Source organism: Myotis yumanensis, unplaced genomic scaffold (genome assembly GCF_028538775.1).
Source record: "Myotis yumanensis isolate MYYU_CA2020_CCGP unplaced genomic scaffold, mMyoYum1.0.hap1 SCAF_12, whole genome shotgun sequence".
Classification (NCBI taxonomy): Eukaryota; Metazoa; Chordata; class Mammalia; order Chiroptera; family Vespertilionidae; genus Myotis; species Myotis yumanensis.
The window spans coordinates 421,148-436,752 of record NW_027223763.1 but is presented as its reverse complement, the minus strand read 5'-3'; the positions used below and the strand labels follow the sequence as shown (position 1 = coordinate 436,752).

Here is a 15,605-nt window from a genome sequence, read left to right as displayed (position 1 = left end):
AGCCAGCAAGCCCGGGACCCGCTGCTCTCCACAGCTGCCTGCCCGCGGGCACCCTGCCCAGCCGCCCAGAAGGTCTCAAAGCCACAGCGGGAGGCCATGGCAGGGTCCAGGCCGCTCACTCCCAGGCCAGGCGGCGGGGGTGGGGGTGGGGGTGGGGGCAGTGAGGACCGTGGGGCCAAGGCTCCAGGCTCTGGGGGCTGGGGTCCTGCCGCATGAAGGACACGAGGCCGGGCTCCCACGGCGCCAGGGCCCCCTCCCTCTGTGCCCCGAGCTCCACCCAGAACACAGGATGGAGCTCCTGACGCGTTCCTCTGGATTGAGCAACAGCAAATATTGTTTCACACAACAAGCCGAGAAGCGGGGACGGGCAGGCTGCGGCCGGGCCAGGGCATGGGGGCGCGAGGACAGACCCCTGCCTGGCCCAGCGGGAGCAGCTGTGGAACACAGTGGCTTCTCCTCACCTCGCCCCTGCAGCCTGGGGTGTGCCCCCCGTGCCCCTCCTACCACTGAGCCGGGTGGGCCAGGCCGCCCCTGGGTTCCAGGCTCCTCCCCTGGGATGAAGGCCCCAAATGAGGGGTGGAGGCACCTCCAGGGACAGCCTGTGCCAAAGCCACTCACCTGTGGTTAATACTGAACATCGCTGAGCTGGCGGGGCTGCAGGCAGCCCCAGACGACTGGCGGAGAGTTAGGAACCTCCCCCGGCCCCCCCCCGCCCCCAGTCCAAGTGCTGTGGGTCACCCCTCCTTCCCTCCAGCCTCAGGCCCACGCCTGCTCCCCTCGGGGCCTGCCTCGGTTTGTCCTCCCTGTCCTGGCACCTTCTCACTTTGTCCCCCTTCCCGCCAATCCTCCACCCCACTCAGGCCGCCTGGAGAGGGTGGGGGGAGCCGCGGCCTGGATTCCGAGGGTGGGGGCCTTGTCTCTCACTGTGCAGGGCCCAGGACTGTTTCCAGGGCCAGAAAGTGCAAGACCTTGTGTGTGGGGGGTTGACTGTCAGCTGTGAGGGGTGATGAGGGAGGAGCTGGGCTGTGGGGGAGCCAGGGAGGGGGTGCTCCGAGCGGCACGGGCAGGAGGGAGGCCTGACCCAGGGGTGAGGGCAGTGGGACCGGGTGAGGGTGGGAACAGGGAGGGCACAGCCTGCTGAGTGGGGACGTGGTGTTAGGGGCTGTGGAGGTGACAGAGGGACAGGGAGCTGCTGGGGGGAGGGGGGTGAGGCCGCAGGTGGGTTTAGGGAAGCGTGTCCCCCCTGGTGGGGCCGAGGACCCCACACTCCTCCCTGGCCTGAGCCATGAGGCTGGCCCGAGCCTTGTCTGTGTGACGCAGAGGGCACTGTCACCCTGGAGGGGGCCGAGGGGGCCGGGACCTGCCCCCGACACGCGCCAGCCGGGCTGGGGGGGCCTCATCACAAACCGTGGCCCTTGGAGGAGCCTCAGGGTGACCCCGGGGTGTTCTCTGTCTGGACTCCTCTCTCCGGACGGCCTGGACCCCTGGAGCTGCACGGCTCATGTGGGGGTGGGCGGAACAGCACCCCCAAGGGGTCCGTGTCCGGGCCTCCACCCCTGGACTTTGCAGATGTGACGAAGGGTCTTCAGATGCGAGATGGTCCCCGGTCACGTGGGTGGGACCCCTGGAACCCGGGTCCTCGGAGCGGGCGGGGCCCAGCCAAGCCAGGCGGGGCCTCTAGGAGCCGGAGACCGACTCCCGGGCCCCGCGGGAGCCCTGCCGCGTTCACAGTTCAGGACTCCCCCCCCAGTTCAGGACTCCCCCCGCCCCCCGAGCGGGAGAGGGTGCGTCTGTGGGTTTGGAGCCACTGAGCTCGCGGCCATTTGTCAGCGTCGCTGGAGGAGGCTCACCCGTGTCCTATCGTCTCTGACCCTCCGTCGTCCCTCCTTGGGCCCGTGAAGCCCTTCAGCTGGAGTCTGTACCTTTCTTCCCGGCTTCTGGGCACAAAGCCATCGGGACCCCAGGTGCAGGCAGCACCCTGCACAGCCCCGGGGTGCGCTGTCCACCCCTGTTTCCTGCGCCTCAAATTCCCCAGCCAAGCGCACGGCCAGGCGTCGGGACGTCCTCTCCAGGACTCCCATGGGCCCACACCGGCTCTGCCCACTGCACTCCCACCACCCCCTCCCTGGTCCAGCCGTCTCCTTCCTGTCTGGGGGTCTGACTCCTCAGGGACCTCCTCCGTGTGGGCCCCACAGGATGGTCCCTGTGACGGCTTCTTCCACGACATCTGGGGTCTCACTCCCGCTGCGGCCGCGTCTGGCCGTCCTTCCCGTGCAGGGTGGCCCACGTGCCGCCACGCCCACCGCACGGTGCCCTGGGCACTTTGAGAATGAATCCCACCCCGAGTGTGCTCCCTCACCCCTGGTCCCCATCTCAATTGCGGGGTGTCACCGCCTCCCCCCCTCACCCCAGCCCCTCCCCACGCCCTCCTCCGTGGCTGGCGGTCCTGCACTGGGACCCGCCCTCCCCACCGCTGCTGTGCTGGGATGAGGCAGCACTTCCAGGCCTAAGTGCTGGAGGGAAGAGCGGTCTCTGGGCCCCGCCCTGAGTGCAGCCACGGCTCCAGGTTGCCCACACTCTGCAGGGCGGGCAGTGCTGGGTCACCCGGGGCCAGGGGCCAGGGCCAGGGGCCCACAGGACCCGCCTCCCCGCCCCTGACAACCAGGCCACACAGCCTCAGTCCCCACAGGGAGCTGCCCTCCCCCACCCACAGGAAACACTTGACTTTTTTTTTTAATATGTTTTTATTGATTTCAGAAAGGAAGGGAGAGATAGAGAGAAATAGACTCATCAATGATGAGAGCGAATCATGGACCGGCAGCCTCCTGCACGCCCCACACTGGGGATCGAGCCCACTCCCCGGGCCTGTGCCCTGACCGGGAATGGACCGTGACCTCCTGGCTCACAGATCGATGCTCAGCCCCTGAGCCCCGCCGGCCGGGCCGTCAGCGGTGGTTTTCACAAGCTCCCTCCGTGCGAAAGGTGGGGCATCCTGCCTTCTGACCCCACTGAGCCTGGACCTTAGACGCCTTCGGTGCCCGAGGACGGACAGCACTCTCAGAAGCCAGGACCCTGGGGACAGGCCGAACGCTGAGCCTTCCCGCGATGGGTGACCGGGTGCCCCTGGCCCTGAGTTGGCTGCGGTTGCTCAAGGGATGCGAGGCCGCGTTCTCTTTGTGAAGCCGGGTCCTGTAGCCCGAGACCCCGTCCTCCTGGGTGCAGGGAGCGCACACCTGCCATCCCGCCCTTTCCCGGGCACTGACAGACACGGGCCTCGGTGCTGCCCCGTGGACAGCGCGCCCCGGGGCTGTGCAGGGTGCTGCCTGCACCTGGGGTCCCGATGGCTTTGAGCTGTATGCCCATCTCAGGGTGTGTCCCAGCAGCCCCCAGACACTGCCAGTCCTGTCTTCCCGCCACCGCTCCATGCCAGGCCCACCTGCTCGCCCCTCTCCCCGGGGCAGGTGGGGTCTGGCCAGTGCAAACACCGCATTCCTCTTGGGCAGACACAGGACGGGAGACCCAGGTCGCAAGACCACCCAGTGGCTTCACCAGATGTTCCCGACTCAGCCGGGTCTGGGAGGGCCTGCCTTCCTCCCACAAACCTCCCCAAGTGCCAGCCCTGGTGGTTGGTGGGGCACAGGTGGGTGAAGCAGCAGGCAGGCCGGGCAGGCTGAGCCTTCGGTCGGGCCGTCAGAGGGCCTGGCGCCCTGGCAGCTGCTGACCCTCAGAGTCCCCTCCTCCCGCACCAGCACCTGCTGGCCGTTCCCTGGCTGTCACCTGGGCGAGTCCCTTCCCCGGCCCGGCCTCGTCTGGAATGGCAGGACCTGGGCAGAGAGGCTCGGGCAGCCAGGAGTCCTTGTCCAGTCTTGGTCTCGGTCTCCTGGGGCCGCCACTTCCTCCCTCGGGGCCTCCGTCTCCCCACTTGGCAAATCGGACAGAAACCTGCCCTGTCTGCTGGGATTCACGCGCAGCGAGCCGGTCAGCGCCGCCCCACAGGGTGTCCACAGAGGAGCTGCTTGTCCCTGGCTGGGACCCCTGCGGCCCCGGCCTGGGCTGTGGGCACTGTCAGTGCCCCACGGGCTCCCTGGTCTGGCACCCCTCCCCGGCTCCTGCCCCAGCGGCCCCCTCTGCCGGGCTCCCAGTGCCCCCCACCCCCACCCCAGGGCCCTCCGGCACAGCCTGCACCTCTCTGCCCACACCAGGGTGACTTGAGGGTAGGGAACGGGGAGAAGGCGGGGCCCTGAGTGCCTGCAGGAGGGAGGACAGACCCACAGTGATTTCCCACAGGCGGAGGGGGGACCCCCCAACCTGGGCAGGCCTCGGGGTGGGGGCAGGCCACTCTGAGACCCCTGGGCACCCAGGACCCACCGCCGCTGGGAGCCGGGCACGTGTCCCAGCCCCGGTGACTCTGCCCCCCCTTCCCGCCCCGCCCCCCCCAGCAGCCCTGCCTGCGGAGGTGAGTGGCCAAGAGCCACCCCACCGGCTGTCACTGTCCCCTCTCCCAGGGCCTGCCTGTCGCTGTGACTATTGCTAACAGCCCCGGAGCTAAGAGCTAAGGCAGCCGGGGGCTGAGACCCTCCCACAGGGGCGTCCTTTGCGCGGCGGGGGGATGGGGCGGTCCCTGGGGTGGGGGAGGGCAGTGCGCCTGGGCGCTCCGGCTCCGGGTGGGGGGGTGCGTCTCCCCCAGTTTCCCAGGTTCCCCCCCAGGGCCGTTCCACTGCGGCAGCGGCGCGGGGAGCGAGGGGCGGTGCCAAGATGGTAGCGCCCGGCGCCGCCCCCGCCTGCCTCCCGCCTCCCGCCTCCCGCCGCCGTGCGCTCCCGCAGGATGGCGCGGGCCAAGCTGCCGCGCTCGCCTTCCGAGGGCAAGGCGGGCCCTGGGGGCGCCCCGGCCAGCGCCTCGGCCCCCGAGGAGCCGCACGGGCTCAGCCCGCTGCTGCCGGCCCGCGGCGGGGGCTCCGTGGGCAGCGACGTGGGCCAGAGGTAGGGGCGCGGGCCGGGGACCCCGCGCGCGCCGCGCTGCCGCCGCCGGGAGGGGCTTTCCATCCGGCCGCTTGAGTCCTGCACACGCTCCGCTGGGCTGCACGGTGCCTGCGGCCTCGGGAAGGGGGGCTGGCGGCCTGGTCTCCCCTGGAACCCCGACCCCAGCGCCCCCACCACCCCGAGTGTCTGCAGCCTGGGGGACCCTGTGGACCTGCTCCTAGAGGTGAACGCAGCGGGCCCGCCGGGGAGGCGAGGGGAGAAGGGACGTGGGGCTGGGGGATTGAATGAGTGAGGCTGCCCACAAGAAGGGTCAGCACAGGACTGGCGGTGCAGCTGATGCCCAGTGGTCCCAGCTGGACCTTGTCCCGCGGAGACCACACTCACGCTCATGTTGGTCCCAGCGGCCGCTTGCGGGGGGCCAGGCCGGCAGCCGTGTCCCCACTTCAGAGGTGAGCAGCCAGGCCCAGGAGGCCCGGAGGCTGCGGGAGGCTGCCCAGCAGATGAGAGCTGGGCCTGGAGCCGGTGGCAGCCAGGGTGCAGGAAGCTGGTCCCCTGGGGGAGCCCGACCAGGCAGGGGCAGGGTCAGTGCCCACCCCTCCCGGCCCCTCTGAGGGCGGGGGCAGAGTGCATCACCCCCATTTCACAGATGAGGACGCTGAGGCTGGGTCTGCGGCACTCGCACCAGCACCTCCTCTGGATCCCGTGGGGGGTGGAGGGTGGAACGGAGATGAATCAGAGTCACCCAGGTGTGGGCAGAGAGGTGCAGGCCGGGCCGGGCAAGGGGAGCTTCCTGGGCCCAGGTGCTTCAGGGGGACACTGGGAGCCGGGCAGTGCCCTCCAGGCAGAGGGGGCCGCCGGGGCCAGCAGCCGGGGAGGGGTGCCAGGCCTGTCAGGGCTGGGGTGGGGGTTGGCAGAGTCTTGGCCTGGCAGATGGCAGGACCAAGGGTGCCCCTCCCACCTGGCCACAGGCTGCCCAGGTCCCCCTCACCTCCACCCCTGTTTCCTGCGCCTCAAATTCTCCAGGAGGAAGTGCAAGTGCTGCTCCCAGCCCTGCAGCGGCCAGTGGGCAGCCCTGGGCAGGAGGGAGGCGGGCGCCGGTCAGGCCCTGGGGACCAGATTCCTCTCCTCTCCATCCTCTTCCTGGGCACCACGGGGCAGTGATCCAGGGGCTCTGCTTACAGCCAGCCTGGCCCCTGATGGGCTCGGCCCCCTGCACTCTCATCGTTCCCGCAGGGAAGGCAGGTGCTGCCCGGGCTGCGTCTGAGCCCACAGAGCAGCATGTCGCTGTAGCTGGGGCGCCACCTCCTCCAGGCAGCCCTCCCACCGTGCCCACCCCTGCTGCCCCCAGTCCTGTGCTGACCCTTCTTGTGGGCAGCCTCACTCACTCAGTCCTCCAGCAGTCCCTGAGGTGAAGGGCCCCTATCAGCCTCCTTTTGCAAAGCAGAGTGGGAGCTGTCCGCAGCCTCCTGCAGCCTGTGCCCTGGTGCCAACAGCCTGGTGCTTCCTGCAGCCTGGTGCCCTTTGCAGCCTGGTGCCCTGGTGCCCCACAGCCTGTGCCCCGCAGCCTCCTCTCCCCAGGGTGGCATGCGTGCTGCGGGCAGGAGCAGTAGGGAGCCACGGCAGGTTCCTGAGCAGAGGAGGACGTGCAGGGCTTTTGCCTTAGGAACAGGGGTCTGATGGAGCTTCCAGCATGACCTGAGCAGGGAGAGGGGTGCCCTCTGTCTCAGGGAGCTGGCGGCCAGAGCTCCTGCAGCTGCCCCTGTCCTGCACGCCTGGCGCCTTCTGGAGGCAGCCAGGGTCTCGGCTCGCTGGACCCAAGATCCCCAGGAGGCCTCCCCACTGCTGTGAGCAGAGGGACGGAGCAGAGGGAGAGGGAGGTGCCCGCCATGCCCGAGCCAGGACACACACCCGTCGCCTGGACGCTATGGGCCACCACCAGCCCCGCCTTGCCCACCCCAGCTGGGCTCCCTAGGCTTGGAGCACGGCCTCTCCTTCCTTCTCCATCCTCCGCTCCCCCCTCCCCATCCCGCATGGTGAGGTGGGAGAGGGTGGAGACTGGTTAGGAAGCCTGGCCTGGGGAAGGGCGAGGAGCACCATCATCTGAGAGCTTTTGGGCAAAAGAACCCAGTGAGGAAGGAGCAGCCAAGTAGTGAACCCCTGGTCAGGGCTGGGCTGGGCCCCAGGGGCCCCAACAACCCTGGGGCTGGTGGCCTTGCCCCTGGGGGAGGCACAGCCTTACACCTGCTGGGCCGGTGCCAGGTGTGCTGACCTGGACGGAAGGACGAGGTGAGGGAGGGCAGGTGAGCTGGGGAGGAAGACCTGATGCCTCGGCCCCCACTCCCAGGGATTGGTTCACCCCAAGTGAGGGGCTCCCTGGGGAATTGTTGGAGGGGACCCTGGGAGGCTGCAAGGGGGTGGCCTCGGTGAGAAGGGGGCACAAGAGCTAGGACGCGGGTCCTGGGCTCTGGGCGGGAGTCGTGGCAGGTGTGGGTGCCTCAGGGCTGAGTTTGGAGAACGGGAGGCAGCAGGGATGAGCTGCAGAGGCAGGGCCAGGGGGCAGCGGGACCCTCCTGTGGGTGTGCATAGGGCTGTGGGCGGTGCGCAGCGAAGGGGGTCCCCCAGGAGGAGGAAGATGGAGGGTGGGTGCTGCAGGAGGCGAGGCCCTATCCCCTCAGGCCCCTCCCTCCCCATCAGGCAGTTCCGTCAGGGGGTCCGTCTCGGGGTCCTCGGGGCGCCACTCCTCTGTCCCCAGGACCTCTGGGGTCAGTGTTACCCATTCGCTGTGATCCCGGCCTGTCAGAGTTGAAGCTGCTCAACCTCGAATCCTTCGTACAGGAGTGGCCCTGGGACCGCCCCCCCCCCCCCGCCCCTGCACACGCCCTGCCCGCCAGGGTCTCCCCGCCAGCACCCTCACCCCTCACCCACTCTCGGTGAGTCCCTGGTCCCAGGGCCACTGGCTGTGGTTCTGCCAGACACGTGCCAGCCCCTGATGCACCTGTTGCCCCAACTTAGAGCTGGGCAGCGCCAGGGCCAGTGGGAGGGAACCTGAGCCCAACAGAGGCTCGCAGGGACCCCGGCTCCGGCCCAGCTAAGCCTGGCTCTGTGCTCTGTGCCCAGCCCCTCCACCCCACCAGCACCTCACCCACCCATGCCGCAGAACTTGGGGGCCCTGTGGGGAGCCTGCCCGCCCAGAGGGCCCTGCGAGGCTGGTGGGCGTGCGGCTGACCCGCCCCTGCAGGCTGCCCCCTCCTTACGGTGCCTCCTTAGGAAGCAGGTCCTCTGTGGGCCTGGGTGTCCTCTTCTGGGAATTGGTTGCTTTGAGGATTAGGAGAGGCCCCTGCGCGGCCGGGTGGCTCAGTGGCTGAGCGTCGACCTGTGAACCAGGAGGTCGGTTCGATTCCCGGTCAGGGCATAGGCCCGGGTTGCGGGCTTGATCCCCAGTGGGGGGCGTGCAGGAGGCAGCCGATTAATGATTCTCTTTCATCGTTGTTCTCTCTCGCTCTCTCTCCCTCTCCCTTCCTCTCTGAAATCAATAAAAAAATATTTTTAAAAAGAGAGGGGCGGGGGCTGGACTCCTGGAGGAGCCGACCCCCTGGGTGCGTCATCAGCAAAGAGCGGACCCTGCCAGGTCCCCACCCAGGTGGGGTCTCAGCCCCAGGCTCCACCAGCCTCTTCCCCGGCCCAGGCCACACCCGAACCAGCCCCCGGCTTTGGCTGATCTGCTGGGTGGGGGGGGGGGGGGAGGGAAGCCAGCCGCTTGGAGACCAGGAGCCGTGGCCGATCAGGCAGACTCGCACCCGTCCAGCCAGTGGCCCTTGTGGGACTGCCCTTAGCCTCCCGGGTGTGCAGAGAGGGTGATGGTGCCCCTTCCTGGACGCCAGGGTCACCGGTGCTGCCGGCCCGGGAGGAGCAGGGACCGTGAGCACTCACCGCGGGCCGGGACCTGCTCGCCTGGTGAAGGGGGTGGCCAGTCCCGGTGTGCGGCCACCTCGGTGTGGTCGTCACTCCGTCTCCGGGGGGAGGTGCATGTGCCTGGGCCACGTGTGCTGTGCTGCTTCTCTCTGCACCGAGGGCCGGGCCAGCAGTGACCTCGGCCTCGCCGGGGCTCCAGGGGTCAGGGCATGTGCATGGCACGTCCCCCCCCCCCCCCAGCACCTCCCTGCTCGCCTGTGCCCGCCTGGCCTGGGGTCCAGGCCCTCGTCCGTCTGTCCGTCTCCCGTGTTGACATGTCCACCCGTCTGTCCCCAGGCTTCCTGTGGAGGATTTCAGCCTGGACTCGTCCCTGTCTCAGTAAGTGTCCTGCAGGGAGGGGCTGCGGGGACAGGCAGGACCTCCTGGCCGCAGACCTGGAGGAGGGCGCTCAGCCTGTGCCCGCCCCGTGGGGTCTCCGCTAGTGCCCTGCCTCGCAGAGGGTGGGGCAAGGTATGGCCGGCCAGCACCTCCCTGCAGGCGCTGCTGGGCCCGGGGGTGGGGCTGAGGCTGGGACTGCACACCTGCTCCAGACCTACCAGGGCCCTGGCCGTGGCCAGTGGGCAGCTGAGGCCTCCGATGTGCCCAGCCTCCCCGCCAGGCCTCCTGCCAATGAAAGGAGTGAGTGAGTGAGTGAGAATGGACACAGGAAGGACCCCTCTTGGCCTCTGCCCTTGCCCGTGGCCCCCGGTTTGCAGGCACCTCCAAGTCCCGTTCCAGGGTCACTGACCGTGTGGATTTTTGGGGCCCCGAATCCTGGGCCCCCCGTCCAGTGATTCCCGGGCTCCTGAGAGCAGCTTCCTGTGAGTGTGGCCACCAGTCCCCCCACGGGCCTTCGGGCCACAGCTGGGCCACCACAGGGTGGGGGGTGCCCTCTGCCCACAGCCCCTGGGGGCGTCAGCCACACGCGTGGTCTATGGCCCAGGGGCCGTCTTTTCTGGGCGATGGGTGTGGCCGGCGTCGGGATGCACAGGACGGAATCGGCCCTGATCGCAGGCACCATCTGAGCTGACGGGTGCAGGCCCCCAGCCACACGCATGGGTGGTGCCTCATTTAACCTCCGCCCGGAGACGAGCCGGACCTGAGAGGGGAGCCTGAGACAGAGAGGGACCTTTTCATGTCTCGTAGTCACAGACCCCCTGCCAGGCCCCCCACCCTCGGGGAAGGCCGCCCTGTCACTGCCCGTCCCCAGGGCAGGAGGGAGGCTCGGGCAGGTGCTGGCCGGGCAGGTGCGGGGCAGGCCCATGTCTGGCCTGGCGCCCCCAGGCCAAGAACTGACCCTCGACCCGCCATGAGCCCGGGACTCGGCCGGCAGCTCCGCGGGCGTCTCCCTGTGCCGGCCGGGTTGGCTCAGCACCGACAGAATCGGGCTGAACTCTGCCCCTGGCCGTAACGTGCGAGTTGGTAATTTACTTTTTGTGGTGGCGCTGGAGGAAGAGGCGGCCACAGCTCATGAAATATTGAAGGGGAAGAAGGAGGGTTTGTGAAGGTCGCTGGCCCTGCAACTCGACCTGCCGCCGTCTGTGCCTGCGGCTTCTCCCTCCGCCCACGTGGGCAGCGCCTCCCTCTGGGTGGATCCTGCCGCCGGGGCCTCGGGGCTGCCCAGAGGGGTCCGCAGCCCAGGGCAAGGGGCGGAGGGTCAGCCAGCACTCACCCGCGGTGCTGGGGGTGCGGGGCGGGGGATCTGGGAGCAAACACATCGGGGTGTGGCTAGTCCTGGCAGCAGCCTGACCCCACGGGCCCGGCAGGGAACTCACTGGGCAGGGGGTGGGGCTGTAGGGGGCGTGGGGCTGGGGTCCCCAGGAGGGGCTGGGACGGTCCTGGCAAGAGGCAGGAGCGGCCAGTGCAGATTCCGGTCTTTGCCTCGATTTCCCAGCTCTGGGCTCAGCGGGTGTGGAGGGGACAGGACCGGCTGGGTGGGGCGGTGGCTGGGAGGCCTGTGGGGGACATGAGCATTGGGGTTCCGCCTCTGAGGCTGGGCTGTGCTGGGCGGGGAGTGTGTTGGGCTGGGTGTCCTGGGGCTGGGCTGTGGGGCGCGTGCCCCGTCCTCACTGACCGGCTGTCTGAGCCCTGACTTCAGAGAGGAGGGCGTTTGACCCGCTCCCTTGAGACCCTCAGGGCCTCCCTGACCAGCTCCAGGCGGCACCTACAGAGGGTGGGGTTCAGGGGTTCAGAGCTGGGAGGCGGGGGAGGGCTCCCAGGAAGGAGGGAGGGTGCAAGCGATACCCTGACCGCTGGCTCTGGGTTGGGGCCCCGCTGGCCTATGGGAGACCAGTCCTGTCCCAGCCCCAGGAGCCCAGAGTGTGGCCGGGGGACTGTCCTGCACCAGGACCTGAGGGGGAAGGCCCTGCCACCCCGTCCTCCCGCCTGGAGCCCTGTGACCAGCAGTGGCCCCTGTGGCCTCGGGCGGCGTGGCTCTGCTCCCACGTGTAACCGTAGCCTTGGACGTGGCATGGGACTGGGCGCTGCCTCCCCGGCACGGCTGGTCCACCCACTCCCCCGAGGGAGGTGGCGCCCGTCTCGTCCTGGGGTGACGCCCACGGGCTTGTGGTTCCTGGGCTCGTCCTGCCAATGGTGGCGACGCCTGTGACAGAGGGTGCAAGAGTCACACGGGGGGGCGGCCAGTGCCAGCCCAGAGCAAGGTGCCCACCTAGCACCCCGAGTGTCGGCCTCTCGGGGGCGTGTGTTCCCCACATCCTGGAGGGAAGCTCTGAGGCCTCTGTGCTGCCCGCCCCCGGCTCCAGGGCCCGCTCCGGCCATCCGGCCTGCTGTCTGTCACTCGTGTGGAGGGTCAAGCCCTCACCTGGCCAGCAGGGCCGGGCAGTGTCTCATCACCTGCAGGACTCATGTTGTCAAGGAGACCAGATGGCCTTGCCCGCTCCCCCTCCCCTACATCTGACTCATTCCTGCTGGGGCTGCGGGGGTGGCAGTGGGGGGGCTGACCCAGGTCGCTGGGAGCCTGGGAGGGGCCCAGGGTGTCTGGGGATTGGCCGGGGGTGCAGGTGGGCCCACCTCCCCGACATTCCTGCTGGTGCAGCCACCGGGGACCACCAGCAAAGCAGCTGCCCATCGGTTTCTAGAACGTTCTGTATAGACGATGTGACATGTTTGGAGCCTGTGCCAAGGCCACACGGGGCACGTTGAATCCTGGTGGCTGGCCGTGACCACCGGGGCTGGGGCCCCGGAGAGGTGGCCTCCTGGGAGCCTGGGGGGCACCCAGGTGAGCCCTGAAGCTTTGGAAGGTCCGCAGGCAGGTCTGCTGGGGCCTCCCATCTGAGGGGGAGGCGTTGACCCCGCTGCTGTCCATCCGTCCGTCCGTCCGTCTGTCTGTCTTCTGAGCGCCTCCAGGTGGGAGAAGCCGGTGCCCGGGGCTGTGGCTGGCCCCGGCTGAGCCCCCGGCTGAGCCCACGCCCGCTCCTGCCCGCAGGGTCCAGGTGGAGTTCTACGTCAACGAGAACACCTTCAAGGAGCGGCTCAAGCTGTTCTTCATCAAGAACCAGAGATCCAGTGAGTGGGCCTGTCGGGGGGGCTGGTGGGGTCCCCGGGGAAGGGTCCAGCTATGCAGGGGGCTGGCGGGGGCCTGGCGGCGTGGGTGGTGGTGGGCACAGGGGCATGGGCAGTGCCCCATCTGGGCTTCACGCCAACTTCCACGCATCAGGATCTGGGCCTGGAACCTGTGGGGAACCTGCTGAACCCCGGGATGGGCCATGGCCGTCAGGGACTCAGCCCAGCCTCCGCCCTGTGGGCCCCGGCCCTCCCGCCCTCACCCCGGGGGGGCCCTGGCCCCTCAGTGCGGCCCCCACTCCCTTGTAGGCTCTGTCTACAGCCCTCCCGGGGAGAGCTTGGCCACTCGGGCCCTCCTGGGGTGCAGGGCGGGGTGCAGAGGTCATGCCCGAGTCCCGGCCATGGGTGTGCTCCCCAGCCCCCCACCCCCGCCCAAGGAGGGAGCGGCATGGGCACCCTGCTCCTCTGGGGGCGGCCAGCCCAGTGTCCAGGGTGCAGAAAGAGGAGCATTCGCAGGGGGACCCCAGTGGTCCGGGGGCCCTGACCCGCCCCCCACTCTGCCCGCCCCCGCAGGCCTGAGGATCCGGCTGTTCAACTTCTCCCTGAAGCTGCTCACGTGTCTCCTCTACATCGTCCGAGTCCTGCTGGACGACCCGGCCCTGGGCATCGGATGGTGGGTGGCCGTGGGGCTGGGGGCTGCAGGGACGGGCCGAGCCTCTGCGGGGCCTGCTGCCATGGCAGAGGCGATGGGCTTGGCTGGAGGTGTGACCAGCACCCAGCCGGCCCCTGGACGCCCTCTGTCCAGGGCCTTGGAGAGTCCTTCCTCCCCATGTGACCCCCAGTGTCCAAGCCCCAGGAGTGCCCTGGGCGCTGCCCTCAGGTTCCACCGACCAACCGGCTCAGCAGGGGGAGATGGTGGCCCCTTGTCCGTGGCCCGCGGCTGCCCGGGTCCTGGAAGGGTGGGTCCTCGATCGGACGCAGCGCCCGCTCCCCGAGGTGCAGGCCTCAGCCGGGCTCTGCTCCCCGCCCAGTCCCGCCTGGGCCGAGGGCTCCTCTCTTCAGTCGCTCCTTCGTTTGCACAGCTGAGCCCAGGCCCAAGGTCAGGGGTCAGGGTCGCGGCCCAGGTGGGAGACTGCAGGGGACTGGGCCTCCTTCCCTCGCTGTGGCGTCTCCCAGCGGCTGTGGCGGCTGCAGAGCTCAAGGGCTTCCACGCGGGTCCTGGTGGGAGCGGTTTCTCCCCCAGATGCTGGTGGGTCCCCTCCGCCCCTCTCGTGGCCTCCGTGGTCCCGGGGACACCCACGGGGTCCACGCAGGGCCAGGATGTCTTCAGTGAAGTCTCTGCCGGCCAGCTCCCGCCCCTGGCGCTCTGGACTCCCTGAACCCCGGGTGGGGATCCTGGGGTGACCTGTGCGTTCTGGTCCTCGCTCCCATTTCCAGCTGTGGCTTCGCTCCTCACTGTGGCTCCCGTGCCCACTGTCCTTCTGTCCGGGCGTCAGTTCTTGCTGTGGACGCCAAGGGCCCGCCGGCCACCCCTTCTCTCCCACCTTTTCCTCGGCGGCTCAGGCCCTGCTTGTCCCGCCCCCGTGCGGTGTGTTTCCTCCAATGTCCGGCCCCCCGTGCCCTCTGCCGGGGGCGGGTGCCCAAGCTGCAGCCCCACAGTCCTCTGGGTGGGCAGCCACTCAGAGAGGAGGGCAGAGGGGGAGAGAGAAACATCAGTGATGAGAGAGAATCAGGGATGGGGCCTCCTGCTCTCCCCCTGCTGGGGAGTGAGCCTGTTACCTGGGCAGGTGCCCTGACTGGGAATCAAACCCTGACCTCCCGGTTCACAGGGCGATGCTCAACCGGTGAGCCTCACCGGCCGGACCAAGCAGGTTCTTCCTGCCTCTTCCCTGGCGGGTCCGGCCGGGCCCTGGGCCTTCCCGTCTTCACCCGTGGGCAGGGCAGACCCCTCCATGAGGTTTTAGGAGGAAAAGGGGGCTCGCACCCGGTCTGTTGTCCTGGGCAGCACCTGGCCCGGGGCTGGGCGGCCGGTGAGGGCGGGAGGACGTGTGGAGGGATGGACGGCGGACGGCTGGCATCGCAGCAGCTGTTCGGTGGAGGGAAGCGGTCGCTTGAGAGACGGGGCGGGAGCTGCCTGCCACCGGGGCTCTGAGTGGGTCCCCTGGTTGGCGCCGGTGCTGGTCGCGGTCTGGGCCGAAGGGGCGTGTCTGTGCGCCCCTGCCCCTTCCCACCGAGTGGGCATCAGGTGGGGAGGGTCGTCGTCGGGAGGGACATCGGTGAGCCTCCTGGAGTCAGCGTGTGGGCCCAGCTGCTTCTCATCTCGTGGACGCTGCCTGGCCCTGTCTGTGGCCTCTGCCTCCTGAAGCCCCCCGGGAGTCCCCCCGCCCCCCCGGAGCGCCCCCTCCCCCAGGGCCGCCTGTGCCCACACACAGCCCGTCCCAGCAGCCTGCTGAGACCCGTTCTCCATAGGCTCCCCTCTCTCATCCCCGGGGGGGGGGGGGGGGTGTCCTCCTAGCTTTGCCTGCCCTTCCGAGATGCAGGGGTGTGGCCCTGGTGGGGGGAGGGTGCCCGCGGGGCCCTGGGCAGGTCCTCGGGGTGGTGCAGGGGCCGTGGCCAGGCCGCTCTGTCTCCACAGCTGGGGCTGCCCGAAGCGGAACTACACCTTCAACGAGTCCTCCCCCGAGATCAACTGGTGAGTGCACACCCCTCCCTGGGGGCTCCGGCCCAGGGGTGGGAGCCCGGAGGCTTCCGTGGCCCAGGCTGCCCGGCGGTGCCCAGCTCAGCTAGGGGGCCCCGGGGTTCCCTGAGCCTGGGCCAGCGTGCAGTGGGCAGGACTGGGGTGTCCCTGAAGGGCACCCCGAGGGATCCAGGAGCAATTGGAGAGCCAGGGGTCACCACAGAGGCCCCGCACACATCTGAGCCGCTGGAGGATGGTGGGGGGCCGAGGGGGGAGACACCGTGGGCGATGCTCTGAGCCAGGGGCTCAGGCAGTGCCAGGGGGTCCCTGAGGGGCCGGGCACCTGCTGCGGAGACAGGCCGTGTCCGGGGCGTGGCCACCTCGAGGCGGGGCCTTCTCCCTGCTGTCCTCCCCGCTGAGGGCTCGGCCCTCGGCCTCCAGTCTCATAGAGCCGCCCGGTTCTTCCACTCCCACG

General features: G+C 69.4%; 1 protein-coding gene across 6 annotated transcripts in view; it reads left to right on the top strand.

Annotated features, from left to right (window-relative positions):
- Positions 1-4,825: 4,825 nt before the first annotated feature.
- KCNT1 (potassium sodium-activated channel subfamily T member 1) overlaps positions 4,826-15,605 on the top strand; it is a 31,293-nt gene continuing 20,513 nt past the window's right edge. For 4 of the 6 annotated variants that reach the window (XM_070430211.1, XM_070430208.1, XM_070430209.1 and 1 more), the window contains exons 1-5: positions 4,826-4,980; positions 9,229-9,270; positions 12,377-12,456; positions 13,027-13,126; positions 15,089-15,145. In XM_070430211.1, coding sequence (XP_070286312.1) covers positions 4,826-4,980; positions 9,229-9,270; positions 12,377-12,456; positions 13,027-13,126; positions 15,089-15,145 — 434 coding nt within the window. Of the gene's footprint in view, positions 4,981-9,228; positions 9,271-12,376; positions 12,457-13,026; positions 13,127-15,088; positions 15,146-15,605 lie in introns of those variants that run through there. The other 2 variants (XM_070430210.1, XM_070430212.1) reach the window with 2 other exon arrangements.